The sequence below is a fragment of the Papaver somniferum genome, chromosome 2, assembly GCF_003573695.1.
Source record: "Papaver somniferum cultivar HN1 chromosome 2, ASM357369v1, whole genome shotgun sequence".
NCBI lineage: Eukaryota > Viridiplantae > Streptophyta > Magnoliopsida > Ranunculales > Papaveraceae > Papaver > Papaver somniferum.
The window spans coordinates 54,841,322-54,867,264 of NC_039359.1; the positions used below are offsets into that span (position 1 = coordinate 54,841,322).

Sequence of the window (25,943 nt, forward strand, 5' to 3'; positions counted from 1 at the left end):
GTAATGTTTATGTAATGAATTGACTGAGATTTTTAATAATTATGGATTGAAAGTAAGGTTGTAGGTCGCTGTGGTGAATGTCAGAGAATAAGAGTTAAACTGAATTGATTTAGATTTTGTTGTTGTTGAAGTTGTTTAGAGTTTGGTTTAGTTGTCATGGAATGAACATGAGATTTTGGGAAAATGGTGGTAATGAATTTGGATGTGAGTGATTGTGCTAGTGAAGATAGTTATTGCTATGGAGTGTGCATTTGGCTAATGAACTGAAATCAGATGAAGTTTTAGAAGTGGATGTGCAGTGTTATTTGTTGTTGCAGTTGAACTTCAGGCTAGCTGTTGGTAGTGTTATTGTTGTTGGAACTTAAGTGTACTTGTGAGATGTTGAACTGAAGTTGATTGTAATGTTGTTGTGGCAGTGACCTTAATAAAATCCTGTAACTGCAGTTCTAGGTAAGCTTAATTATAGTTGTTTTGATTTATAGAATTCTGTTAGTTTGAATAATTTCTGTAAAATGAATAGAAGTAGGTTGGTTAAGATTATGAAGCTGTGTATGAGTTTTTGGCCGATGCAATGGCCTGCTAGTCATCCCAGTCAGCTCAGCTGACTTAGTGTATCTGACTCAGTTAGCTCAGTGACCAGACCTGGCCAAACCTGACTCAGTGAATTTTGACTGAGTTGAATCTGTTTGACCTTTTGACCAGGGCTTTGACCTTTGACTGGACGTTCACTGTTAGTTGAACCATTTGACCATCAGTGACCGTTAGTTAACCCAGTTGGGTCAGCACTTGTGTAATGGGCCGAGTCTAATGGACTTGGGCTTAGTGCCACATATCCTTAGTTAGATATTTTGGAGCATTTATGGTTTGAATTAGCTTTTGACTTCTTCTACACAGTTGTAGATACTCATAAGACTTAGCTATGGGCTATCGAATCAACCTAATTGGAATAGTAAACTCTTAGTTATGTTAAAGATAGAGAATGAGATACCATAATGGTCTTAGAACCATTAGATAGAATTGTATGATTCTTGTGTGAGCCATCTTGGCTAAATTCTTAGAGTGCTTGTATGATTAACAGTTAGTCTATTTAATAACGATCGATTCAAAGGATGAACCAGTGGATCGTGGATCTCGAGCTAGGCGTGGCTTGTCATCAAAAGAGGTGGAATACTTTTGACTCTTTTAAAACCATTTTTGTTTCTTTTACAAAGATTTATGTTTATAAACTCATGCATCGTATATTCGAGCATTTCATACATTGTTCAATTTGTATTATGAGTGTTTTTGTTGATTCTTTGTAATCTTTCCATGGTTTGGAAAGGACTTGTAATGTTTGAATGTCAATATGATTTTTATGGGAAATAAGAATTTCCACCTGTGGTATATAGGATACGCTCTTTCACATTTATACCTAAAGCTTTTATGATATATTGGTCGGAAGTGTGCGATTTCGGAACTGTCGACATCCATACATACGATTAGGTGTTGATTTGCGAGTTCGGAATTACACAACCATAGTATACATTGTTTGAAGAAGGAGTTTGTCCATATATATGTTTGTGTATTTCAAGTGACTTGGTCACTTGTTGATGTTTGGGAGAACATGAATTGTTTTCCAAATCTTGCTCATGATTTCTTTAAAGTTAAATGTTATTCCTGGTGGGCACCCCTTCTAGGGATGATGTGCTCACCTTTTCCCACTTTCAGTTTCAGAGACAGATCAGAGTTGCGCAGCGAAAGCTTCGAGGAGTTGACTCCGTTAATTAGTTAACTTCTGTTATGTTTATTATGTTGTGTATTCTATTTACAAACCAAATGACTATTGTATATGTATCACTTGAGAGTAGTTCTTGTATTTTATTTAGTAGTTCTTGTATTTACAAACCAGCGAAAGTTTTGTAGCAGAATTCTTAATTGAATGTTTAAGTAATTGATTTAGATTTTTAGTGCCTTTTATTTAGTTAATCTCTTGGATTAGTCAGCTTCTAGCTTAGGGGCGCTACAGTGTTGGTATCAGAGCTCACTATTAGATCTTATATGCGAAAAGATAGAATTAGCCGGTGCTATTTAGCGAAATAGATTAGTTTAGAATTGGGTTGGGTTTGTGAGATAAATTTTAATTCACTAAAAACCATCAATAATTAAAATAATTATTTGATTGATTGATTTGTTTGTTTGGTGGTTTGTATATGTAATGAAGTAAAAATTGTAGGGTACACACCAATAACTTTAGCCTCATAAGGATTTGAGAATAATTGATCCAAAAAGTATGAATTAATACTATTAAAAAATAGCGAGATTAGTATTATTGATAAATCTTGAAAGTCACGTAGAAATTTATTAAGTACCTTGACTTATACGTAGGGTCGATAATTTATAATCACATAAATGTTAATAATATTGTTGGGATTTAATAATGTTGTCAGAATAGTTAGAATAATTGTTCAACCATCAATGTTAATAATAAAAATATTATTATAGTGATTATAGATGATAAAATAGTAATAATAATTTTTATAAGGTAATGATTAGCATTTATTAATTAGTATTATATTGTACTTAACTTAACTAAAATTTCAATAAATATATATAATGATAAAAATAATATGATGATGAAATAGCTATGGAAAATTATTAACGCTTATCTATGAATAAGTATTATATCAAACTAATGACAAATTAGGAATAAATATTTTGTGTTTAAACTAGATAGTTAATATAATACTTATTAGGCGTTAGACGTAAGAAGTTGAGGATATATATAATGAATAAAATAAAAATACTCAACTTGTTAGTAATCTTGTACCGAATTATCTTTAGTCTAACAAATGATCCTGTAAATATTTAAGATGAAACAAATAGATATGAAGTAGTAATAATGGTATTCGGATGTTTAGTGTAAGATTATAATTAAAAGAAAATAAATTCATGTATTAATATGATACTTTACACTAATAGCAAAATCTAAAGATTATTAGGATATATTACAATTTTATGTAGGCTCAAATTTAGATCATATTAAATTTCCAACGCCAATATTTAACAAGATATAGAATACATATTCGAGATGAATAAATAAAAATCTGTTAATTCAATCCTTACGTGAATGTAAAATTATATTTAGAAGATTAAGACTTAGTGTACCGTCTGGACTATTAACTTAAGAACAATGAAAATGGTAATATTGGTAAGACAATAATTTTGATAACATAAGCAAATAATAATACTATACTAATTGCTACAAAGTTTAGAGTTATTTTAAATATTATTTGGATAATAATTAGAGGATAGTAATAGCAAATGATTTTTTTGTCAATAGTACAACTTAAGGTTTACTTAGCAATAATATAAAGGAAATAAAGTTAGATCAATAAAATTAAACTTGTTATTATGATTAATTGCGATTAATTTTATCGGTCAAAGAAATAATAAATAAGTGTAATAATAATAATAATAAAATATTAATATCAAACAACTATGAAAATTTGTTGGCGATTATTTACTCATATCAAGTCACATAATGCAATAAACAAATAGATGTAACATTATATAGTAACATTTGGATAAAATTTATAACATTCAGTTATTCTTAAATAATACTTGAATTTAAAAACTATTTAGTTATAATAATATAGTTTCATTTGGAATTACTGTGAGGGGAAGGCCCGCATGGTATGGTTTAGGCGCAGCAAGGTGGCTGGCACGACATGCCATGGCATCCAATCAATTACTGTGATAACTCATAAACCTGAATAATTTGCAAAAATTAGGGTTTCTGCGCCCTGCGCATCATATTAGACCCCGTTGGTCGAAATTCCGCTTAAAGAAACTACGCAACTGATCCAAAATCAGGAAAAACGGAGCCGCAGTGTAGGAGCAAAGGCGCGTCTATGATATAGGCCAGCCGGCGCGGCTTGGCCACGCCCCCTTTCTACCTAACCGACCCTATTCCCTATCAACCAATGAAGTCGCATTAAACTCACCACGCGCGCTAAAAGGGTATCCACGCCAATGCTTGGCTGGCTCCCTACTTTTATTGACCAATCAGGTCACTCCATACCTGCCTCGAAAGAGGTGGAAATCGTGTCAAAAGGTTGGCCTACTAAATCGGCTTCCCAAACATTCCAGACGCGCATACCAGGCGAACATGCCAAACGGCATGCCAATGGCGCACGCAAAACATGCTAAACGCACATAACATGCCCACATGCCAATCATGCATGCCAAACACGCCACATCCTGCGACAGCGTGCCAAAACTTTCCAGCCCACTCTCTGTGCGTGACCAGCTTCACAATGAACTTTAAACCTGGACAGCCTGAACCCTAGGTGCGGCCATGCTCTAGTGGAGGTGGACAAATCCCTAATTTCTAATCATGGCACGAACTATGCCACCTTGGGCCCGCAACATCCCTCCTGAATTCTTCCTGAGTTTTACTGTCGGGTTGTTTTCACCTCCTAAACGAGCTCAAAACCTAAATATTCCCTCGAATGGAGATAGGAAATTCTTTTTCAATCAGAATCGAGGAGCGGACCGTCAAAATCCGAGGTCGTACGAGAATTCTACAACGATTTTAGTAAGGGGCGCTAATTAGGGTTTCAGCATGCCAAACCCTAATTTAGACAAAGTTGTCAACTGCCAACAGAAGGTATCCATAATCAACGACTACCCTTCCCCCTGAGATGCAATCTCAGCCATCCAAGTTCGCCACCAAACTAACAGACTTGTGGAAACTTTTAGGCGACCAGCCGCCAAAATCCAGTGGCCATGGCCACGCCAGGTGCACCACTGGCATGCACGATCCATGCCAGTCAGGTCGCCAAACCCTAATTTGGACACGACGTCAAATCCTTTGGCTGTGCCGCCAAACCTAATTTGGCCACGATGCCAATTCTTTTAGTCACGGCACCAAACACTAATTTGGCCACGACGTCAAATCCCAGCTTTGGCCATGCCACCGCGCCATTGGCATGCACGAGCCATGCCTCAATGTCGCTGGAGCGCGTTAAAGGCGCCACTTTCAACAGAAGGTAGTCATAATCAACAACTACCCTTCCTCCTGAGATGCAATCTCAGGCATCCAAGTTCGCCACCAAAATAACAGACTTGTGGCAACTTTTAGGTGACCAGCCGCCAAAATCCAGTGGACATGGCCGTGCCAGGAGCCACTTGCACCACAACGCCACTAGCACGCATGAGCCACGCCAGCCAGGTCGCCAAAACCTAATTTGGCCACGACGCCAAATTCTTTGGCTGTGCCGCCAAATCCCAGCTTTGACCATGCCACCGTGCCAATGGCATGCACGAGCCATGCCGCAATTCCGCTGGAACGCGTTAAAGGTGCCACTGCCAACGGAAGGTAGCCATAATCGACGGCTACCCTTCCTCCTGAGATGCAATCTCAGCCGTCCAAGTTTGCCACCAAACGGATAGACTTGTGGCAACTTTTAGGAGACCATACTCCTAAATCCAGTGGCCATGGATACGTCAGGCTCCACTGTGCCACTGGCATGCACGAGCCATGCCTCAATGTGACTGGAGTACACCATAACACCACTACGCCATTATCAGGCGCCAACACAAGGAAACCACAATCAACGGCTACCCTTATTTCATAAGATGCGATCTCAGCCATCGAAGTTCACCACCAAGACGGCGAGCTTGTGGAAATTTTTAGGCGACCATCCAAGACGAGCCTAATAGCATCACATGCTAGCTACCTACGGGAAGCCTCTCAATTTCAACTTGCCACACGTAGCAAAGTGCTACATGTTTTCCACGAAAACACTCGAGACATCAAAACATGTCACAAACTGGGGGATATTCATCAGGGTATTGGTATGCGGTTTACAGCGTGCAACGTGCAATACGCCCATTACAAGAAAGTTTCATAAAGCGGGGTGGTTAGTAATGGCAAGAAGTAATGGTGATATGTATCCTTCATTATGGAAACATCAATTCCAGGCGTTACCCGTTACACCCTTCTTCCACCACTCAATCGTTTCCACTTCCTACGAGACCTTGCGACTTGTATAAATAGGTCTCACATATTTCCACCAAGACAAGTTTTTGGTCAGGAGAACACCACAACATTCAAAAATCACCTGGTAGCTTTCCATTCTGCTAGCCAGTTTCACTTTCTGATACAAGTCGTAAAACAACCACACCTTCATAATCAACTATTCTGGTCTCAACACTTTCTTCGCTTCCCTCCCTAAGACCAACCCTTCTCCTTCACTTTGTGACCGAAGCAAGTCTGGAACGGACATTTCTTGGTTTTTGGGCCGGATTTGTACAGATTGATTTCTCGAATCAAAAGTACTCCCATGCAGTACATTGTATGGTGTTTAAACTCGTTTCTCATCCACACACGAATTTACCAAAACCAGCAGAAACCGTTTTCACCCACAAATAATCATCCATCAAAAAATTCGGATATATATATATATATATATATATATATATATATATATGCATATATACATATATGATATTGTTGGAGACTCAAATGACGGGCATGTAAGCATGATACTTATATGGACATTATTTGTATCTATATAAATCTAGGAACTTCTTTTTGTATTATGTCATTTGGTCAATTACGTATTATGACTAATAACATTAGAGATACACGAAAATTCCTTTTTCAGCCCTTTCTTTAGTCCTGTGTCTCTTATTCCTAGGTATTCCTCGACTAAATTTTTTTTCGGAAAACTCTACTTTTTTTTGGTGAGGATGGAAAGCAGACTTATATTTCTTGGTTTTAATAAGACTTTTTAAGAGCATTGTTTCCATGTATATCTTGTTATACCATCATTAGTACAAAACAAAGCTAGGATAAGTTTGCGTTTATTAGTGGTGGTCAGGATTTGTCCTGGCAAAGATAAATCAAGCGTTGTGGTTCCTCATATCACCCCATGCAACTCGCACGTGTGGCATTAATTCCAATATTATGAATGAAAAATGAACTCTCAAGTCAAGATATGGATTTTCAAAAATTATAACATGGAGGTTCAAACTCATGACCTATTGTGTCATAAGAGTGGCCTCTAACCAGCGTTCCACCTTGGTTGGAATTAATAGAAAAGATAAATCAACGGTGGTGGTTTGTTCAACTTAAATATCATAATTGCTTTATTAATTAGTGTTTCACTAGTCGCACATAATAAATAATCTATTCATTATAAAGCGTTCTTAATTAGTGTTTCACCAATTGCTCATAATAAATGACAAATCAGTTTTTAATTATAAATGTTTTCTTAATTAATTATAATATTTATTTCTATTAATAAGTAATTTTGATAAATAATATCAGTAGACATTTTTGGCGACAATGAGTAGTATAAGAGGTGGAGGCCGAAAGATTAGTGGTGGTTAAGGGCGGAGCCAAGCACAATTATATTTATTTTTGTTCTTTATTCTTAAAATGGGATACAAAGTCCATTTTTCACAAGTATCCAACTTGCCAAGAATTTTTTTCTCCCTCTTTCCTCAAAATCCTGGCTCCGCCCCTGGTTTGTGGTGGAAGAAGTAGTGACGGTAAGTGCTGGTGAGTAGTGATGGAAAATATTAATTTTATATTATCGTTACAACATAGATAACATCGTAGTGTGAAGATGTGGTTGGTTGTTTTTAAAACTTTTGATAAATGAAGGTACCATATATTTCAGGGATGATATCATACAAGATAATATTTTCATGATCGTAGTTGGATCACCCAAATGGTACCCTTGTTATCTTTGGTACTATATCGTATAAATCATGATTTCTTAATGTTAAAATAAAATTGATTGCAATACAAAAAATAATATATACACGGAAAAAAAAAATAATGAAACTAATCAATTGACGACATTTTGTTCAATCTAAACCTCATACATAGCATTTGTGATTGAAAATTATAATTGCGTCCAACAACCTACATGGGGTGGGCGGCAGTGATGGTGGCAGTGGTGGAGTCAAAGTTGAAATTGAGGAGGCCTACTTTTTTTTTTAAAAGAAACATGTAAACTTTGGTAGACTAAACCATAAATATATGTGGACAAAGTACTATTTATAAAATAACCTAAAAAATTTATGTAGTTATTAAAAGTTTAAGAGGTTAAAGCCAGGTTAGTCAACCCTTGCCGAGGTGGTGGTGAATAAAAAAAATGGATTCATATGGTTTTATGGTGGTGGCGGGTATTGGTGAACAAAAACATATTATGCTAATTTCGTAACGCCACAAAATATGTAATGTTATATTATAAAGTATAAAACGTGGTTGATCATTGTAATATTAAAATAAACTCGATAAAACACATGTCCATTTTTAAAAATTGGTGCAATCAATTGCCATGTTATGTAATAACTAAACGAACGACACGAATCAAGATCAGAACATATGAAATTATTTATTATCGATTTGTCTATGTAAAGAGTGGTCAGTATTTATCCTTGGCAAATACAAATTTACCGTTGGGGTTTGTTCAACTTAACCATTTTTAAATGTTTTATTAATTAGTGTCTCATTGATTCTTCATAATGATTAATTAAATTTCTATTATAAATGTCCCTTTAATAATCTAACATAAATATATAATTTGATAAATAAATAATTTTACTTAAAACTATATTAATTCTAATGGTGGTAGTGGAAGTAGGGTTAGTATAAACGGTGGCGGGTGTTTGTGAATGGTGGAGGCGGTAACATTACTATTGTTGGAAGAAATAGTGGCGGTGGATGGTTTTTATGGTGGTGGGTGTTGGTAATAGTAGTGGAAAATAATAGTCTTCACTTTTTAGTGAGTTTTATTGACCGAGTAAAAAAGAAAAATCTTCACAAAACATGCAACATTGTATTGTGAAAGATGTAATTGGTTGTTTTTAGCACGATTGATAAGGACAAAAACCAAATATTTCGAGAATGATACCGGAACGTATAAGACAATATGATCGTGACTGTTGGATCACCGAAATGGTATCCGTATTACATAAAGGAAATTGTTGTACCCGAGTAAGAGAACATTATCGCTCTGTCAAGTACTATTACATTATTTTTCCTGAAATACCATCAATGTCGAGTTGTTTCGCGACAACTACCTACAAAGACAACAACTTTCACTTAATTTCCGATATAAAACCTTATTGACGGGGAAAATTTATTTGCATTCTAAAATATTTGTTTGAAAATTGTTCATCAAAATCATTATAAAAAACTATAAATCATAAATCTAAATTTCGTCTCCGATGTTTATAGAATATTTTTTATATTTTACATTCTCAAATCATGCGACCTCTTGATTACAAATCAACAATATCAAATTACGGATCAATATGTATAGTTTTCATTCACTGGATTAGAACGTATAGTAGATACAGATGGATAAATCACACAAACCAGAACATGACTGAGAATACTTCAATAATTTGGTCAAAAAATAAAGTCAAAAATTTAAGATTAACTTTCTATAAGACTAATTAGATCGGCTTCGATAAGAGCCGACTAAAATATGGATTAATAATAATTTCCACGTAAGACAATTGCAAAACATAGATTGGCTAACTCTGCCTATGTAAATAATGGTCAAGATTTGTTCTTCCTCAATTGTTATGTTATGTGAGAAGAAGGTGATAGCTAAGATTGAGGTACAATTCAAATCTATTAGATTCGTACCATTTACAACTGGACGCCTTGAAAAAAATTGACGTGTTGTTATTATTATTACAGGTAAGGGATACATTGACCACACTTGCGCAAATAGCTCACTTCACAAATGATTGGTGTTGCATGTATGTCTAGAATGCAACGAGGAATTTGAGGAAACAAGCACCAGAAGCAGTGTCCGGAGTATTGTGGATATAGTAACTTAGACCCGATGTAATACTTATGTTCTTTTTCTTTTAGCTTTTCCACAATCTATTAATTTAAGAAAAATGAACATTGCAGATACATAACATCAAAAAAAATTAGACAAATTGCGTTTGAAAATAATGGCAACTGATGGTCCAGAAACGGCAAAAGAAAGGAATTGTTGTAGAAGAATTGTTGGGATATACAACGGATTACTTGATACGAATGAAAGAGGTATAACTATTTCGATACTGAAATCACATAAAGTTCACAATAGAGGATTGCATCAAGTTTAAAGTTAGTAACAAACATAATATGGCTAACTAAAATGTTGAAAACAAACAGGATATATAAACTTAGAAAGCCTTGGGACTTGAAGAGGCCAATTTTGAAAACTACAATCTTAGAAAGCAACGATCCACAATAGCATAATTTTTTTTTATAAATGTTCAACGTAGAAGAAGTCAACTTTTGGTAAAGGATCTATTGACAACCTATTAATTTGAAATAGGATCATGTAGTACAATATGTGTTCAAGGTTCTTTATGAGGTAATGTGTCTCTAGATTGTATTCCAAGTGAAGGTAGGAACATATAGAAGTGACGAAATTTCCAAGACCTTTAAAGTTACCAAAGACTTTGTTAAGACGAACTGCTGGGCATAATACTTTGTTGAAGATTTAATGGCAGAGGTTCGCATATATACAATCCCTTCGAAAATGTAATGGGTACATATTTTAAACATTGTCATCTAATGGGTGTTGAAAAACTACAGGAAAATCATGTCACATTGGAGAGTTTGCATCATCCGTTCGATGCAAAAAAAAAAAAATTATTCTCTGCCTATTTGGAGGATCGACAACATGACCATGATAAATGAGTCAGCTGGAGAAAAATAGGAGCATGGGGAGACTTTTGTGGACGATATTGATTAGTTGACTTGACTGAGATGAGCGCTGCTGATGACATATTTCCAAAAAATATTTAAACTTCCATGTTCATGTAGAGCATTATCTCATTATAAGCAATGAACCTAAATAAAAAAGTGTCTGCAAGTTAAAATTATATTTCTTTCGCTTGAGCAAACCTACGGCGGTAAAATATTAAAGGAAAAAAACAAGAAGAAAAGAGAGGAAAATACCAACTATTTTTATGACAAACCCATATTAAATTATAAGGAGTTGATAAGTATTCAGTACACAAATTATACGATATATTAAAAATGAACCAACATCATAGCCCATGCCGTTACGACACGAGTTAAGGGCTAGTTTTGTTATAAATCACAAATTCTCTATATAAAAATAGAGTTTTTTCGAGCGATGTGGTTAACTGTAGCTTCTGGTTGATTTTGGCCCCACCAATAATTAATTTTTTGGTAATTTTATGAAATTTAGGAAAAAAATACAAAAACTATTTTTTACCCCACAATTTATGTTAATATAGAATAATTAGATCTTAAAAAATCTTACAAATTACCAAATTAAATATACAAATAAATAATTAAATAAAATCGTCTTTACTATTCGTCACGATTGAACTAACTTGAAATTATACATCATGATTTTCACTGCGGAATTAAATCAAACATAAAACTAAAAAAGAAAATTTCTAATGTCCAATTACACCTCTCAAAAGTAAACGAAACCTAATTACAATTCAGTCCTTTAATAATCAAAATTTTAATACAGTTTTACAATTACAATTGAGATGAAAGTAAAAATTTATTCAATTTAGGTGATTAATGATTAAAATTTAAAATAAAAATACCTGTTCATGACTGGAATATATTTCTCTCTCCCCAAAAAAATTGTCAAACCCTGGCAATTAATTAACATACAAAATTATTAAAAGAGAGAACAATATTAAGAAAAAACATATAAATTCCATAAAAAAATAAGACATTAAGAAAAATGTTAAACATCAATCTGAGAAAAAAAACAATTGAAACGAAAAATATAAAAAATCGTAGAGAGAATGGAAAAATGAGCTTCAAAATATTATTTTTCATAATATTATTCATCCCAAAAAAATATTGTAACAAGTTTCCAAATATATAGAAACTTTCAATTTTATTTCCAAAACAAAATATTCAATTTATGGAATTTGTGGGCATTGTGTCCCTATATATAAAGCAGTTGATGCAAAAGCCAAACCTATTGTGCATGTTGTTTCCCTTCGGTTTTCTTTTTCTCATCTGTTTTACGATTTATTTATTTTTTATGATCTATTTTGGTTTTTTTAGTGTTGGTACCCTCGATCATGCACATGTTATATAAACTTATTTTTGCTCGATCATGAATTTGTTGTCACTGGGAATATGTCAAGAAATTTCAAGTTATAAACTCATTGATTCTTGCAATTCTCTATATAAAAACCAGGATTGTTTTTTTCCTGCAGATCTTATTGGTGCAGCAAAAAGAGTTTTGCAACGCTTATTATTGTTTATCGCTGCTTCGCCTCCTAAATAAGGAAATAAAGGTTTGACCCACTTTATTACTGTTATTATTTTCTGTTTTGATGTTTTTTTTATGGTTGATCGACTAAGATCTAGGTAACAAAAGAGATTTTTGGTTGTTTTTTTTTTCTGTTTTCTCTTTTTATGTTATTTTAAGATTGGTCAACTAAGATCTAGGTGATAAAAGAGATTTTTGGCCGGGGTGGTTTTTCACTTGATGTATTAAAAACAAGGTAACATATGTAAAAAATCTTTGGAACTGGCGTTTCTTCACATAGTATACAAACTTGATAAGGAAGAACATGAGGAAGACGACTAATGCATTTTGCTAATGTGTGCGATCTATTGAATTGGTACTGTAATTACTTAGATGGAAGCCTGCAATTGGGTTGAAGAAGATCATGATGATGAAAATTTTTAAGCTGGAGCTGATCTCAAAGGCGCATAGAGGTGTTTTTCTATCTTAATTGTGTTTAATTGTATTTTTGCTACTTTAAGTTTCATTCCTTTGTTTTGAAGTAATGTTATCCTTCATATTTTTGGTTTCTGTCAGATTATTGTGTTTGAGTATATCTTGTTGTTTCACTGTTGTTGATAATTTCATCGGCATGAACTCAAATTTCCAGACAACTGCAAATTGGTTCTTTATCTTCTAGCATTTTTCATTGGAGAAACTGTTTATAATGCATCCAGTGTATGACAAAGAAACTATGTTATTTATACTGCTCCCAGTCTGTAAGAAAATCAAATTCATATTCAATCGCTTCAAAATTTAAAAGTAAATTGCTTTTTCATGCTTGGGTTTTGAAGAATACGCATCAGCATACTGCTACTACAGAGATGTGAATATGAAAAGTAAAAATTTCAAGGCCTTATGTTGTGTGAATTGGATGGTTTGGGTAGTTAGTCCAATATTTTCTTTAAGGTTTGAATACTGGGAACTAATAGAAAGAGATAAGAAGGCTTCCTGATTCGGTATTTCTTTATCATCAACACGCGTTACTGTACAATTTAATAAAATACATCCGCTGCTTTTGTTGATTTTTTGTAGGTGCTTTTGTGGTTGATTTGGCGGATTATGTTGAGTGTTAACTCATTTTTATTTTAAAGATCATATGTGTTTGTTTCTTTATTCAAACTATGCTCATTATATTCAAAATATTTGTAGTGACTGACTCTGTCACTTGAAAAATGGTTCTTGAACAAGGTTTGATATTAGGAGAACTGGAAGAGCAGGTGCAACGAGCCTGGCTTACACCTTCCTCCAATGTGCAGTTCCATGAAATCTGAGCCTTTTTTATTTTTATGAACTATGATTGAAAGTTGAACTTCCCCTAGATCTAGAGTTAGAGTCATTAAAGCTACGAAGAGCACCTAGATCCTGTTTCATCAACAACATTTCTGCGACACTTAAATTCCAACTTCAAAGCATTAATTCATCAGTTGTTGTAGTATCCTGTGACGGCAGGACCATAGTATGGTTTTCAATTAATTCATCTTTCTGTCTTTAACCATTTAACTTCAAAGCACGTTGTATATGCAGCAATCTATATCGAGTAGGCTACAGCTTGGATCAATCGATGGGCCATCATTGATGCACAAATAGCTTGGTTTTTATTCACTTTTCTAAAATGACCATCATTTAACCTCAATTATGCTCTGCCTTTTGATTCTATGTTTACTCGACCATGTATCGTTGCATCTCCATCATAGCCTTGATATTACAACGACTGAAACATGACATAGTTACTTTGTTTTTGTTTAGTATTTTTTCCTCCGAGGCCTTTATGATTAGACAAACACATACTAACCCAACTCAATTACGATTTTTATGAGAATCTTTACATCGCCACACCATATCAACCTTCTACATGAACATGAAGGACATGCTATTTAAAATTGAAAAAAAACAACCTATATAGAATTTCATGACAAAAATACCTTCAGTTGTTTTTTCTTAGGAATAAATTTGTTTCATTTTTTAGTATTCTTTTGATAGATATATTAGAAGTCACGGATTCATTAGTTCCAACATCCATCATTTTTACTGTTTTACTTTAATCAAAGTGACCAACAAATATCTCTTGGATGATGTATATAGTCACATAAATGATATTCAGTGATACGAACACAAACCAAGAACACCAGGATGTCAATAAGCTACAAAGAGAAAAAGATTCTTTATAGACGAAAACGGTTTGATCATAGTGTAATCACCCTTCTGTCCCTTCACGTCATCCTTTAGGACCTTTACCTAGGAACTGCCTAAATGCATTTCACTCTCTTCTGTTTCAAAATATTGTAACTGATTATTTTTCGATTGGTCTACCAGTGTTTTCGGTTGGGCACATATGCAGAAGAATTTTGAAACTACAAGATACGTGAGTCTCAAAGCACCATAAGAAATCTTAAAAAATCATTTGTTTCATTTGAGAATGGTAAATTATGTTAGATATATAGTTCGAAGCTTTAACTTAAATTACATTACCCAGCAAGTAAAAAACAAGTGGGGAGGCCTTGCGCACAATCACTCTTCCCATCATCAGTCATTTGGCTGATCCTCATGCAATGGAACAAGGGATATAAATGAGTCTTGAGTATAATATAAAATTCATGCCAGCGGTCCTTCATGTTCCTTATAGCAATAAATGGTCTCGATTTATCCCAGCACCATTTCCAAATACACATCATGTATTCCAAAAACGGATACAGTATCACCTATCAAAATCTATTAATATTTTTTTACTAAATCTTCGAAACCAATACCGAAAAAATTTAGTAAAAAAATCTTACTAAATCATGTCATTTTTATTGCCATATAAAAGCAGACCTTTGTTGCCATAAATTTTAATTATAGTTGTTCAATTTTAAAATAAGGTAACAAGATCCTCTTAACATGAAAGAATCGAGTAATAATGTACTCCAATAAGGTAACAAGATGAATAAACTACCATAACTATGTTAGTTTTGTGCTATCTTTTCGAATTGGTGCCATCTGGGCTGAGATAACACATTAAATCCAATATATTATTACAATAATGCAAAGCCTAGGTGTCATCAACAAAACCATATTTCGTATAAAAAATAAATAATGTGAGGTGCAAACGATTAAGTTTAGTGGTGTATGTAGGTAAATTCATCTCAGATTGATGGATCACATTTCGATGCGATTTTTTTTCTTATGGACATACCACTAGATGGGTTGTAGCATGGCGGAGCTCTGTAAAAAGGTATTGAAAATCAGTTATCGGAATAACTACTACCTTCATCAGTTAGGTATCATGCACGCTTTGACACTGTTTGACAAGACATATTTTTTTTGATGTGCTGTTTTTATGATTAAATATGGACCAAACAGGTTTGTGGTCAATGGAAGAGGTAGAAAAAACTATGAAGGGGGCTAAAAAAAGTTATACAAATTTGGGGGACTGAATGCTAATTTTTTGTGGACTAAGTACTAAAAAGAGGGTAAATGAATGCTATTGGTATACTTTTGAAGATTTTTAGGGGGCTATGGTCAGGGTTAGTCAACCCCTGTCTCTGCCACTGTTCATGGTCTTGAAGGTCAACAATTATTATACTTTTTACCAAGATAAAGAAGATATGAAATGCTTTACATCCAAGACGACGATATTTCCTTATCAAGAAAGAGAAGAATGCTTTACGGTAAGGCAAAGAGGGAGAGGAAGAATGCTAACAAGAAATTAGTTTTAATTGCGTTGTCTCCCTCACAGTGACGGAGTCAATATTGAGAACCTAGGTGTGCTAATATATTATAATTCGCAAAATATCGAATTTCAAAAAGGGATAATAGAATTTTTCCAAAAATATTCCTTTGAAAAACTGAATTTTGGGATGTATTTAGATCCTTCTTTCCGTCATTGCTCCGTCATGCATGTATTAGTTTTAAATCTTTTTGGTTCATTTTATTTTATTGCACACCACTCAGATATTACTAAATGATTTGTTAATCATTTTCATAACATTTTTATAAGAAGTGTCAAGTATTTCCATAAACAAGAAAAAGACTCGTGCATCGTACGGGTGAAAAACTAGTGATAATGAATTTAAAGGTCGGATGGTATGCTCTAATTTGCCTCGTGATCCGGAATTCTTACCTTGTAAACCGGAATCCAAGTAGTGGCCCAAAAATATTAGTCATAACCCAAAATCGGGTCTTGTGTCCCAACCAATACCCGGTAACTTAATATCTTTTGCAGCACGCAATTTGTAACATAAACAAAACAAAATATACCATGTATTTAAAATTATTTGAATGCTATTATTTATGATTTTTTATTGTGTCATGTATGAAAATCCATCATTTAAATGGTGTATGCAGCAATTATGGAACATAATCAGTAACAGAATGTGAGTATAGTAAGTTCGCGAATGATTCGCGAATCATTCACGAATTTTTCCGTATCACGAATTTTACCGTCTTATTCGCGTACGTTTGCAATTCCGAACCCAAGTCGCGTATTATGTGGCATTTCCGAATTATTCGCGAACCGTTCACGAATTTTACGTATCCCGAATAATACGTCCGTTTAATTCGCCATAAATTCTTTAGCTTTTACTTTTCAAAGACTCTATTTTTTGGGCTTTACTGCCTCCCGAGCATACACGACCGAATATTAGACGTGTTGTGATTTTTATGAAACAAAAACGACTGAAGAGATTTGAAGGTGAAGGTGAGAGAGATCTCAAACTCACTAACCAAGCATCTAAACCACCATACGACGTCCTCTTGGATAACTAATGTTGTATATATTATTAATATCATCATATTAAGTTTATTTTTTCTTTAAATAACTCACACATATGCATAAAAATTGGTCTATGACCTTATAAATACAAATTATTTGTTATATATAGATACCGAATTTTCAGAGCCGAACTCACATATATAAATCGAATCATACACGTACGTATGCCGTTCCGAATTACTGACGAATCACGTTCCATTGACCGAATTTTGGACCGAATCTAAATTTTACAAAACCGTATAATACTCGTACGTTTGACGTTCCGTACGTTTGCCGAATCCCGAATTACTAACTAGGGGATACGATGAATAAGGTGGAATCACCATAAAATGGGATTAAAATAATGGCTAATTAATGCGGCGAATAATCCGTGCATTTTATATAGTTCCAAATTATTCCGAAATATTAAAAAAAATCGTGAACATGATTTGGGGTCGTAAAAATGCGTCTAAGATGGGGATTAGTGTGTGTTCGGATGGTTCGCGTATGAGTCGCGAACATACTAACTAGGCCCAGTTCTGACACAAAGTTATCATCGGATTCAAAGTTTATCTTGTGGCTAAACCTTTACCCTTTAGCCTGCAACCATCATTACCCAAAATCGTATGTAGCCATTAACTGAATTGTTAATACTCTCCTGAATCTACATAATACTCTCCTGAATTGTTAGGCATATACAATGTACTAATGCATCATGTTTCGAGACAGCATGTTTCAGGGAATCTTGCTGAAGAGATGAGTAACTTATATTATTATTTTTTTGTATTTGAAATTGATGTTAGGGATATACGACGCCCCAGTGAACCATCTTTTGAGAAATCTTGCTGTAAGGCATGCTTAACTTAAGGTTACCCAATCTTTGTGTATTCCTTTTAATCTTTGAAAGGATTGGGCTATTTTCGATTTTCATAGTGACTCTTCAAGTTTGCGATTTGATTAGTCAAAAACAGTAGCCCCTGTTGGAGGGGCCAGGAAGATGCCACAAATGGCGTGGAAACTCATTGCTAGTGTCAGTGTGGCTTAATTAACCAAAGTGAAGGGGTGATTTTGCAATCGACATGTGGGGACCTGGGGTCCTTTGTATATGAAAAAGAAAGAAAGGAGGACGCAAAAATTGAAAAGAAACCAATCAATTCAAAGACCATCGAAATTCAACAAATGAGACATCAAAAAGAGATTTGAACAATCCTAGAGTATTCAGAGTACAAGGCTCAGTATTAGACATCAATTTTTCTGAACCTGAAGATCTCGACCCCTAAGTAATCAACGGGACCTTGAACAGATACATGAGGCTTCCCAAGCTTCAACAGAACAGTAGATATCTGAGAGTATGTTGTAAGTGTTTTTGTGGCGATGAGGTGAGCCACCGACTCCAAGAGATTATGACCAGGTCCTTCCACGATATCCTTAACAATGCTGTAAATCATTCCAACATAGAAAACCAACATCTGCTTAGGGGAACATTCAAATATATTGTAAGAAAACTAAGGAGACACAATATAAATGTTTCAAGCTCTGTCTAAAATATAAGTTTCTACAGATATTGAAAAATAGTTTATCTGGTTGTTGTGTACTACTCACTTGTAAAGTTCCGCATAGCTTACACTGTGATCTAAATTATCAGATTTACCAGCCTCGCGAAGATCGGACCATGCATCCATATCGACGACAAACTTCTGACCCGGAGTTTTCTCTTCTGGTAGAACACCATGATAACCATGAAACTTCAAGCCTCTTAACATAAGTTTGTCACCATTCAACATTGTAGCATCTGCTTTCATCGGTTAAGGCACGATGAAGTTGAATCTCTATGCTCCTGAGTACGGATTAATAATCTAGTCGAATCGAAATCAAACAAACAAAAAAAAAAAAAAACAGATAGATAGATAGATAGATGAATGAATGAACACAGTGTAAAACAGATCCAACAGAAGTTCGGAAGAAAAACAAAGATTTGGTCTGTTACCGAAATTAACGTCGGATTCTCCGGCAAACAGTCAGAGAGTACTGGAACCCGAGAGATTAGAGAGAGAGAGAAAGAGAGAATTTGTATTCCGTCGCTTTTCTTTCTCCCGATTCCTAAGAGAAAGAAGAAGAAATTGGTTAGGTAGTATTGATTTTGTTTCAATTTTTGCATCAGTCATGTACCTATATATATATACAATACAGGAGAAATTCCGATTAATTTAATTTTCTAAAGAAGAAGAAAGAAAAGAATGCATGCGTATAACACCTTCCAAACAACATAAGAGACGGACGGAGGGAGTAATAAGCATAAAATCTAGGCTTATATCGGTATTCTTCTAAATCAAGGGGGAACAAACCTCTAACACCCATAAAAATTTAGAAGCTAGTTTTGTAATTTGTGGGTTGTAGTTTTGTAATTTTTAATTTGGGACAACCGTCATCCCTATTCCAAATTCACTGCATTAATTAAATTTATTTTCTTATTTCTTATTATTCGCTTGTAATCAGCTTTTTATGCATTGTTGTTAATGGTTTTCAATGTTGATGGTGGTGCCGGGGGAAGATTAATTGCGGTAGTGATTGATGTGCACAACAAGGGTGGTTTCAATAAAATATTTCTTTAGCGGGAAATATTGCTAGCATTAACAATTCAGGGAAGAATGTTCAATCACTAATTCTTTCATGGGGTTAAACAGTTAAACTCAAAACCCCCTAGTTTAAAATTAGAACATTAAATTAGTGGAACTGGGAGTACTTTTTGTTGTTTTGGACCGGTACATGAACGGCATAGGAAATCCTATACCCTAAAGGGGATTGGTTGTACTGTATTTAGAGGCATGGCAAAAAATTGCAAACTCCTTAAGCTATGATGCGCTAAGAGCAACTGCAATGGACGAGTAAACCCAAATTTTCAGTCGAGTAGGCTGGCATAGTGGGACGGACCATCGATCAAAATTTGATCAAAGAGTAAAATCCAGACCAAATTTGGTCTGCGATCAAGACCAAATTCAAATATAGTCGGGCGTTGATATAATCTCCGCTACACAAGGGGCGTTGATATAATGTACGCCTGAAACGGGGCGTTCGTTAAATGTACGCCCGATGGGGCGTTCATAAACTTAACGCGCGAAATGGGGCGTTCATATACTTAACGCCCCACTCCATTTTCAACTTCACAATTTTTAAAACTTGCATGGGGCGGGCTTTATACCTCCGCCCTTTTTTTTTATTATTATTTTTTTTTTTTCCTGAAGCGTATACTATACCAACGCCCCACTCGGGCGTTATCTTTACCAACGCCCCACTCGGGCGTTATCTTTACCAACGCCTAATCTCAGGCGTAATGTTTATCAACGCGCGACCAAATATACTCTTTTCCCACTACGCCACATGACGGAGTAAACCCAAATTTGGTCTTTTTTTTTAGTCTTTGGTCTTTGGTTATACTCGCACCACTGTGGACGCTCTAAATACATATGGAGTGAAATCAAGCGCTTGTTACAAGGTTGTACTATAAATCAAAGAAGGGTTAGTCAAGCGTCGATTGCTGCAGTGTATTCATTTCTAATTCATTTGTTTGATGAAGTTAAACTCTTCATAATCCTTGTGTTGCAAGTTCCTATGTACTGTACTTCCAAAACAAAATCACATCCAGTTGATATGATAGTATTTATTAAATGGATTTCGTCATAACCAAATCAAATCCATTTGATATGATCAGTATGATTAGATGGATTTGTCTGAACCAAATCCAATCCATTTGTAAATGAATTTCTCCCAAAACCAAATCAGATCCATTTGATACGATCAGTATTATTAACTTTACTGCTAGCGCAACCACCGTAACATGGTTGCCACGATCATAACCAAATTGTCGCACTCATCGATGAATAGATCAATTTAACAACCATTGTCTCGTCGATCTATTTCAATGAGGTGTCGTGGATCATCCAAAGATTCCAAACGCCACTAACTACAACCACGGTCACTATTTTTGGTCTTTCTTCACTGTTACGTCTCCCTCACTAATTAGTTGAGTCATTTGTAGTCTGCACAATTATTAAGGCAAGGAAAGAAGAGGAATATGTTTAAGTATTTTTTACAAGTATATCCTTATGAATAATAACATGTAAACTTTGAAATGATTTATCTCTTAAATTATACCACGGTTTTCTGTAAATTTTATATCGTTAAAAAGCATTTTAAAACACTTATGTAACGAATATAAACATGACTATCAAATTATACATATCTCTTATACCGTTGAAAAGCATTTTAAAACACCTGCGTAACGAATATAAACATGACTATCAAATTATACATATTTATTATAGTACAATAATCAATTAAAAGGGTAGTTTTAGAAATGCCCGTTGATTAGTGAAATGATTCATCTATTTGTGGGACAAAATTTAAAACAAAATAACTCAACTAATTAGGGATGGAGGGAGTAATTGAGAAGTCTTGGTCACTTCTTCTTTGTAACTCTTCTTCTTGGTCACTTCTTCTTGGTAACTCTGCTTTTTGGTCACTTCTTTGTGACTAAGTAGTTTTTTCCTTAACACAATTTACTTTCCGTCAAAAAAAAAAAAAAAAAAAAAAAAAAAAAAAAAAAAAACCACAGTCACATCTCCAAAAATAGAGTGCAAAATGACACATGATGACCGACATTTAAATAATATTTTCTTGCCATTATTGTTCATTTTCTTAATCAACATTATGATGGAAGATAAAAAATGTAAAAGATCGACATTTATGGAGTTAATTAATTAGAGACATGCGCATGTCATGTGCTATCATGTTATGGTAGTCAGTTTCGGGACGGTCTAACCCAAATTAACCAAGGATGCGTTTGTTACCGACGTGGTTGAGGGTGGAGTTCAGTCAATGGGGGAGTCAAGGATGGAGTCGATTCCAAAGGTGTTTGGCATGGGTGGAATTGGAACTCCATGCAGTTGAAACTCTTTCATTAAGTGAAAAATCAAATGACACCTCCTCTCATGGAATTTGGAACTCCATCCTTCCAACCCCTCTCATTGACTATTTTGACATTTTACTTTATTTTTTTCTTTAAACAATAATTAATTTCCTATACTTATAAATTTACTATTCAAGAATATAAAGCACAGTTTGGTTAACTTTGCCTACTGTAAGTAGTGGTTCAGATTTGTCCTCACAAAAGACAAATCTACGGATGTAATTGTTTGTCATAAGTGATGGTTGTGATTAGGATTAGAAATGCATCAAGGTTCTATAATTCTTCATAATAAATACTCTATTAATTTTCCATGATAATATTTTATTAAATGATAATATATAAATTATTCTAGAAGGTACAATTGGGGGACACCTCCACAAATTGTGGGATACTCAAAAAAAAAACATTATGAAGTAATTGAAGTACCCCTTATCCAAGTGTGTTTGGGGAATACTTCAAATAATATATTTTGATTAAATGAAAAAGAAGAAGGATTTTGGAAGATTTTTGTGATATGAGAATGTGCTTAAATTGATTTTAATGATTCCTAACTGCAATCTTTTGTAAAAAATCAAACTTTTATCTATGGAAAAACCCAAACCAATTCCCAATTCAAACACTTAGTCAATCAAATTTTGCATTTACAGTGCCACGGTCGGTATTTTATTCATCCGACAAAACAATATTGAACTGTCGGTATTGTATTCATCCGACAATACAATACTGGGTGAACTATCGGTATTGTATTCATCCGACAAAACAATACGATTGTGGTGTCAGTATTGTATTCATCCAACAAAGCAATATCGATTGTTAACTTACTACTGAAATTCAAATTCGATTTTTTTTTTATTTAAATACAATTTCAACTTTTTTTTTTATAACCCAAATGGTTTTGATTCAAATCATTTTGATTATCATAATTTACGTCGCTACTCAAAATGATTTTTCTGATAACCTAAATCAAAAATCATTCATCATGATTTCTATGATTTTTTTGATGGAGAAGAAAAGTGAAGGGGGATACTATAAAAAAATACATTTTTAGTTTTTCTTTTTAATTTTTATTAGGGTAAGGATAATATGGTAATTTCACACCTAAAAAAAAGGACCCCTTAAACAAAATACAACCTCAATTAACTTTGAATACCCGCAATTTGTGGAGGTATCCCCCAATTGCACCTTCTTATTCTACTAATGATTGTAATAAATATAATTTTATTAGTTAATAATTAGGTTTACTTTGGTATTGCTGCGAGCTTTACAAAAGTGCTTTTCCGGTGTACAAAACCGTGCCGAGCTATGTAAAAAAAACAATTAAATGGTTGCCGATGTACCTTACTGTGTCGAGTTCTGTAAAAAAAAACAATTGAATGGTTGCAAATTATAAACTAAAGCTAAAACTATTTTAAAAAAGCGATCAAATTGTGTCTGGGAAAATATCATGTTCAGCTATAATTAGTGAGAAAATGACAAAAACAGACACATCTTTGAAGATTTTTTATTCTATTTTATTGTGCTTAAAATAAATTAATTTTTCTACTATTAGAGTACATATATGTAGTATTAAATTTACTAGTATTATTGCTAACAAGTATTATTTTTCTTAACCACTTTTTAAAAATCAATAATTGCTTAACATTTGTTGTTGATAAATAAGTCATGCAACCCGAAAGATAAAAATATCGGGTTGCATAACTGTGAAAAACTTATATCAAAATGTAGTTTGAAAATAAAAAATAATTATCTTTAAAGAATAAAATATAACGAATAAAATATAAAGGATAATTTTTGGCAGTCTTAAAAAAAGATGGGATATAATTGGAAAATAAAATATAAAATTAGGGTGAACTATAGCATTTTCCTTTGAAGCTTTTAAAAGCTCCTTCTCCTCCGCTTTTAAAATTGATAGATTTTATAAGTGTTTTGCATAAAAAACACTTTATGAAATCTTTACCAAACATTAGGATGAAAAAATATTGTTATAAATATGTTTTTAAAGTACTTTTTTTAAAAAGAAAAAAAGCGATATGAAACTTAGATAGATTGGATAATAATTATAAGTGGAACATAATCACGGTGGCAAGTATTGGTACCCAGTGAATAATTTCGAATTGTTTCACGTATTTCTTGATAAATAGTTTAACGTTATTTTTATTCAATGATGATGGATAATAAAAATTTATTGTTAGTATAGCGTATTGTTATTAGGTTAAGTACCTAACGAATTGACATACTAATTAATCATGGTCTTATTATTTTTATGTAACGAATAACCTCACATTTGGAAGCGTAATGTCGTAGAATGTAATGGCCTGACCCTCTACCGATAATGTTCTCACCTAGCCACTCCAATCATATGACAGTATGGGGCTTTCAATGGTTACCGCTACGGTCATCCAACAATAGCTTCTCAGGAGGTCACCCATCCAAAAATTACTCAATATCAAGCCAATTATGAAGATTTTTCACCAACTATAAAGCCAATTATGTTGAAAAGGTCTCGGTGTTAGGAAAGGAAAAACCATTACCTATATTTCATTTGACGAATCCTACCTGCCGAGCAGGAGTACTATAATACCACCAACTTAATTTGGAGACGTCCTCGGCTCCGGAATATGTTCAATCCTAGACTCTGGCATTTTTTCTCACTCATGGGACCCTTTCCCGACACAATCCATCAAGCATACTCTTTCACCCTCAGCAGGTAACTCGTGGTCGAATCTAATACAATTTGTAAGGACCTGTTCCTCCGCCAATACTGTCCCCACAAAGTCACTGTGGTTATCCGACAGTATGAAATTTTCAACTGATACTAATACGGTCATTAATCAGCTACCAACTATGGATCCAACTATGTTGAAAAGGCCACAATGTTACGAAAGGACAAGCCATTACCTATATCTCACTCGGTGAACTCTTCATGCTGAATTGAATTACGTACATAATATATTTTAGAGTTTTGAAAAACTAGAACTACATCGTGTGTGAGTAAATGGTTACCATCGGAAATGAGTTATTTTAGAATATAATAGATTAAGTGAATGAATTAGTTTTTCATCATGTGATTGAAATAGTAAGAATATACAATACGATATGTACTGTTGAGTCAATTCTGAGTTTTACTCTTTTTAGACTATTCTTAAAGGGTAAAAAAGAAACAAGAATCTGAACACTGTTAATATTTACAAAATTATTCTTGAGACGAATGAGTTCAGGTGTTGTAATTTTGTTACAACTTACATAGTTTAATTTTCTGTGTATAACTAGGGATAGTCCCTCATGGAATAAAGAGGAATACACGTGGATCTTAATAAGCTTGGGCATCTCCATACATAGCAACGAGGTCTTTTAGTTAAAAACCCCATACCTCTTATCCCAATGTGTTCAAGTGGGGTTCAGGGTTATGTGGTCGGGCCCTGAGTACGTAGTGTCAGATGGTCCGTGAAGATCCTGGCTATTTTCCGAACGTAAAAGTGATTGTGGATGTCACTCGGTTTAGGGCGCAAGTGGAGTCAGACTCGAGGTGGAGCAGTCAAGGCCCAAAGTTGAACTTGCTCTCAAGGTGGAGTTAGTGTCTCACCCATTAACTCAGGTGGAGCATGGTTCTAGATCGGAAAGGAAATGCTCAAGGTGGAATTGGCACTCAAGGTGGAGTTAGTGTCTCACACATTAACTCTCAAGTGGATCAGGGTTCTAGGTGGGAAAGGAAATGCTCAAAGTGAAGTTAGTACTTTCCTTCTCATTAACTCAAGGTGGAGTAGGATTCCAGGGCGCATAGTGACAATAATCATGATCGATGGGTAGCATATACAGATAGTAATCGTATGGTGTGGAGTCTGATTGGACTGGTGAAGTGGTTTAATCTCGCCAAGGTGGAGATTGTTGGAGTATGTGGCGCGATAAACCACATATGTATAGCTAGGGATAGTCCCACATG

General features: G+C 34.3%; 1 protein-coding gene across 3 annotated transcripts; it reads right to left on the reverse strand.

The window, feature by feature from the left end:
- Positions 1–18,179: 18,179 nt before the first annotated feature.
- Positions 18,180–19,393, reverse strand: LOC113353313 (dihydroneopterin aldolase 2-like). 3 transcript variants are annotated; one of them, XM_026596957.1, is made up of 4 exons: positions 19,292–19,393; positions 19,025–19,137; positions 18,640–18,893; positions 18,180–18,474 (listed from the first exon to the last, which is right to left on the reverse strand). In XM_026596957.1, exons 3-4 carry the CDS (start codon positions 18,837–18,839, stop codon positions 18,276–18,278), a joined length of 399 nt encoding a protein of 132 aa, XP_026452742.1. In that variant the 5' UTR covers positions 18,840–18,893; positions 19,025–19,137; positions 19,292–19,393; the 3' UTR covers positions 18,180–18,275. The 3 variants fall into 3 exon arrangements, with proteins under 3 accessions (XP_026452742.1, XP_026452740.1, XP_026452741.1); XM_026596955.1 differs by lacking the exon at positions 19,292–19,393 and having other exon boundaries at positions 19,025–19,156; XM_026596956.1 differs by lacking the exon at positions 19,292–19,393 and having other exon boundaries at positions 18,640–18,874; positions 19,025–19,149.
- Between the last annotated feature and the right edge of the window lie 6,550 nt (positions 19,394–25,943).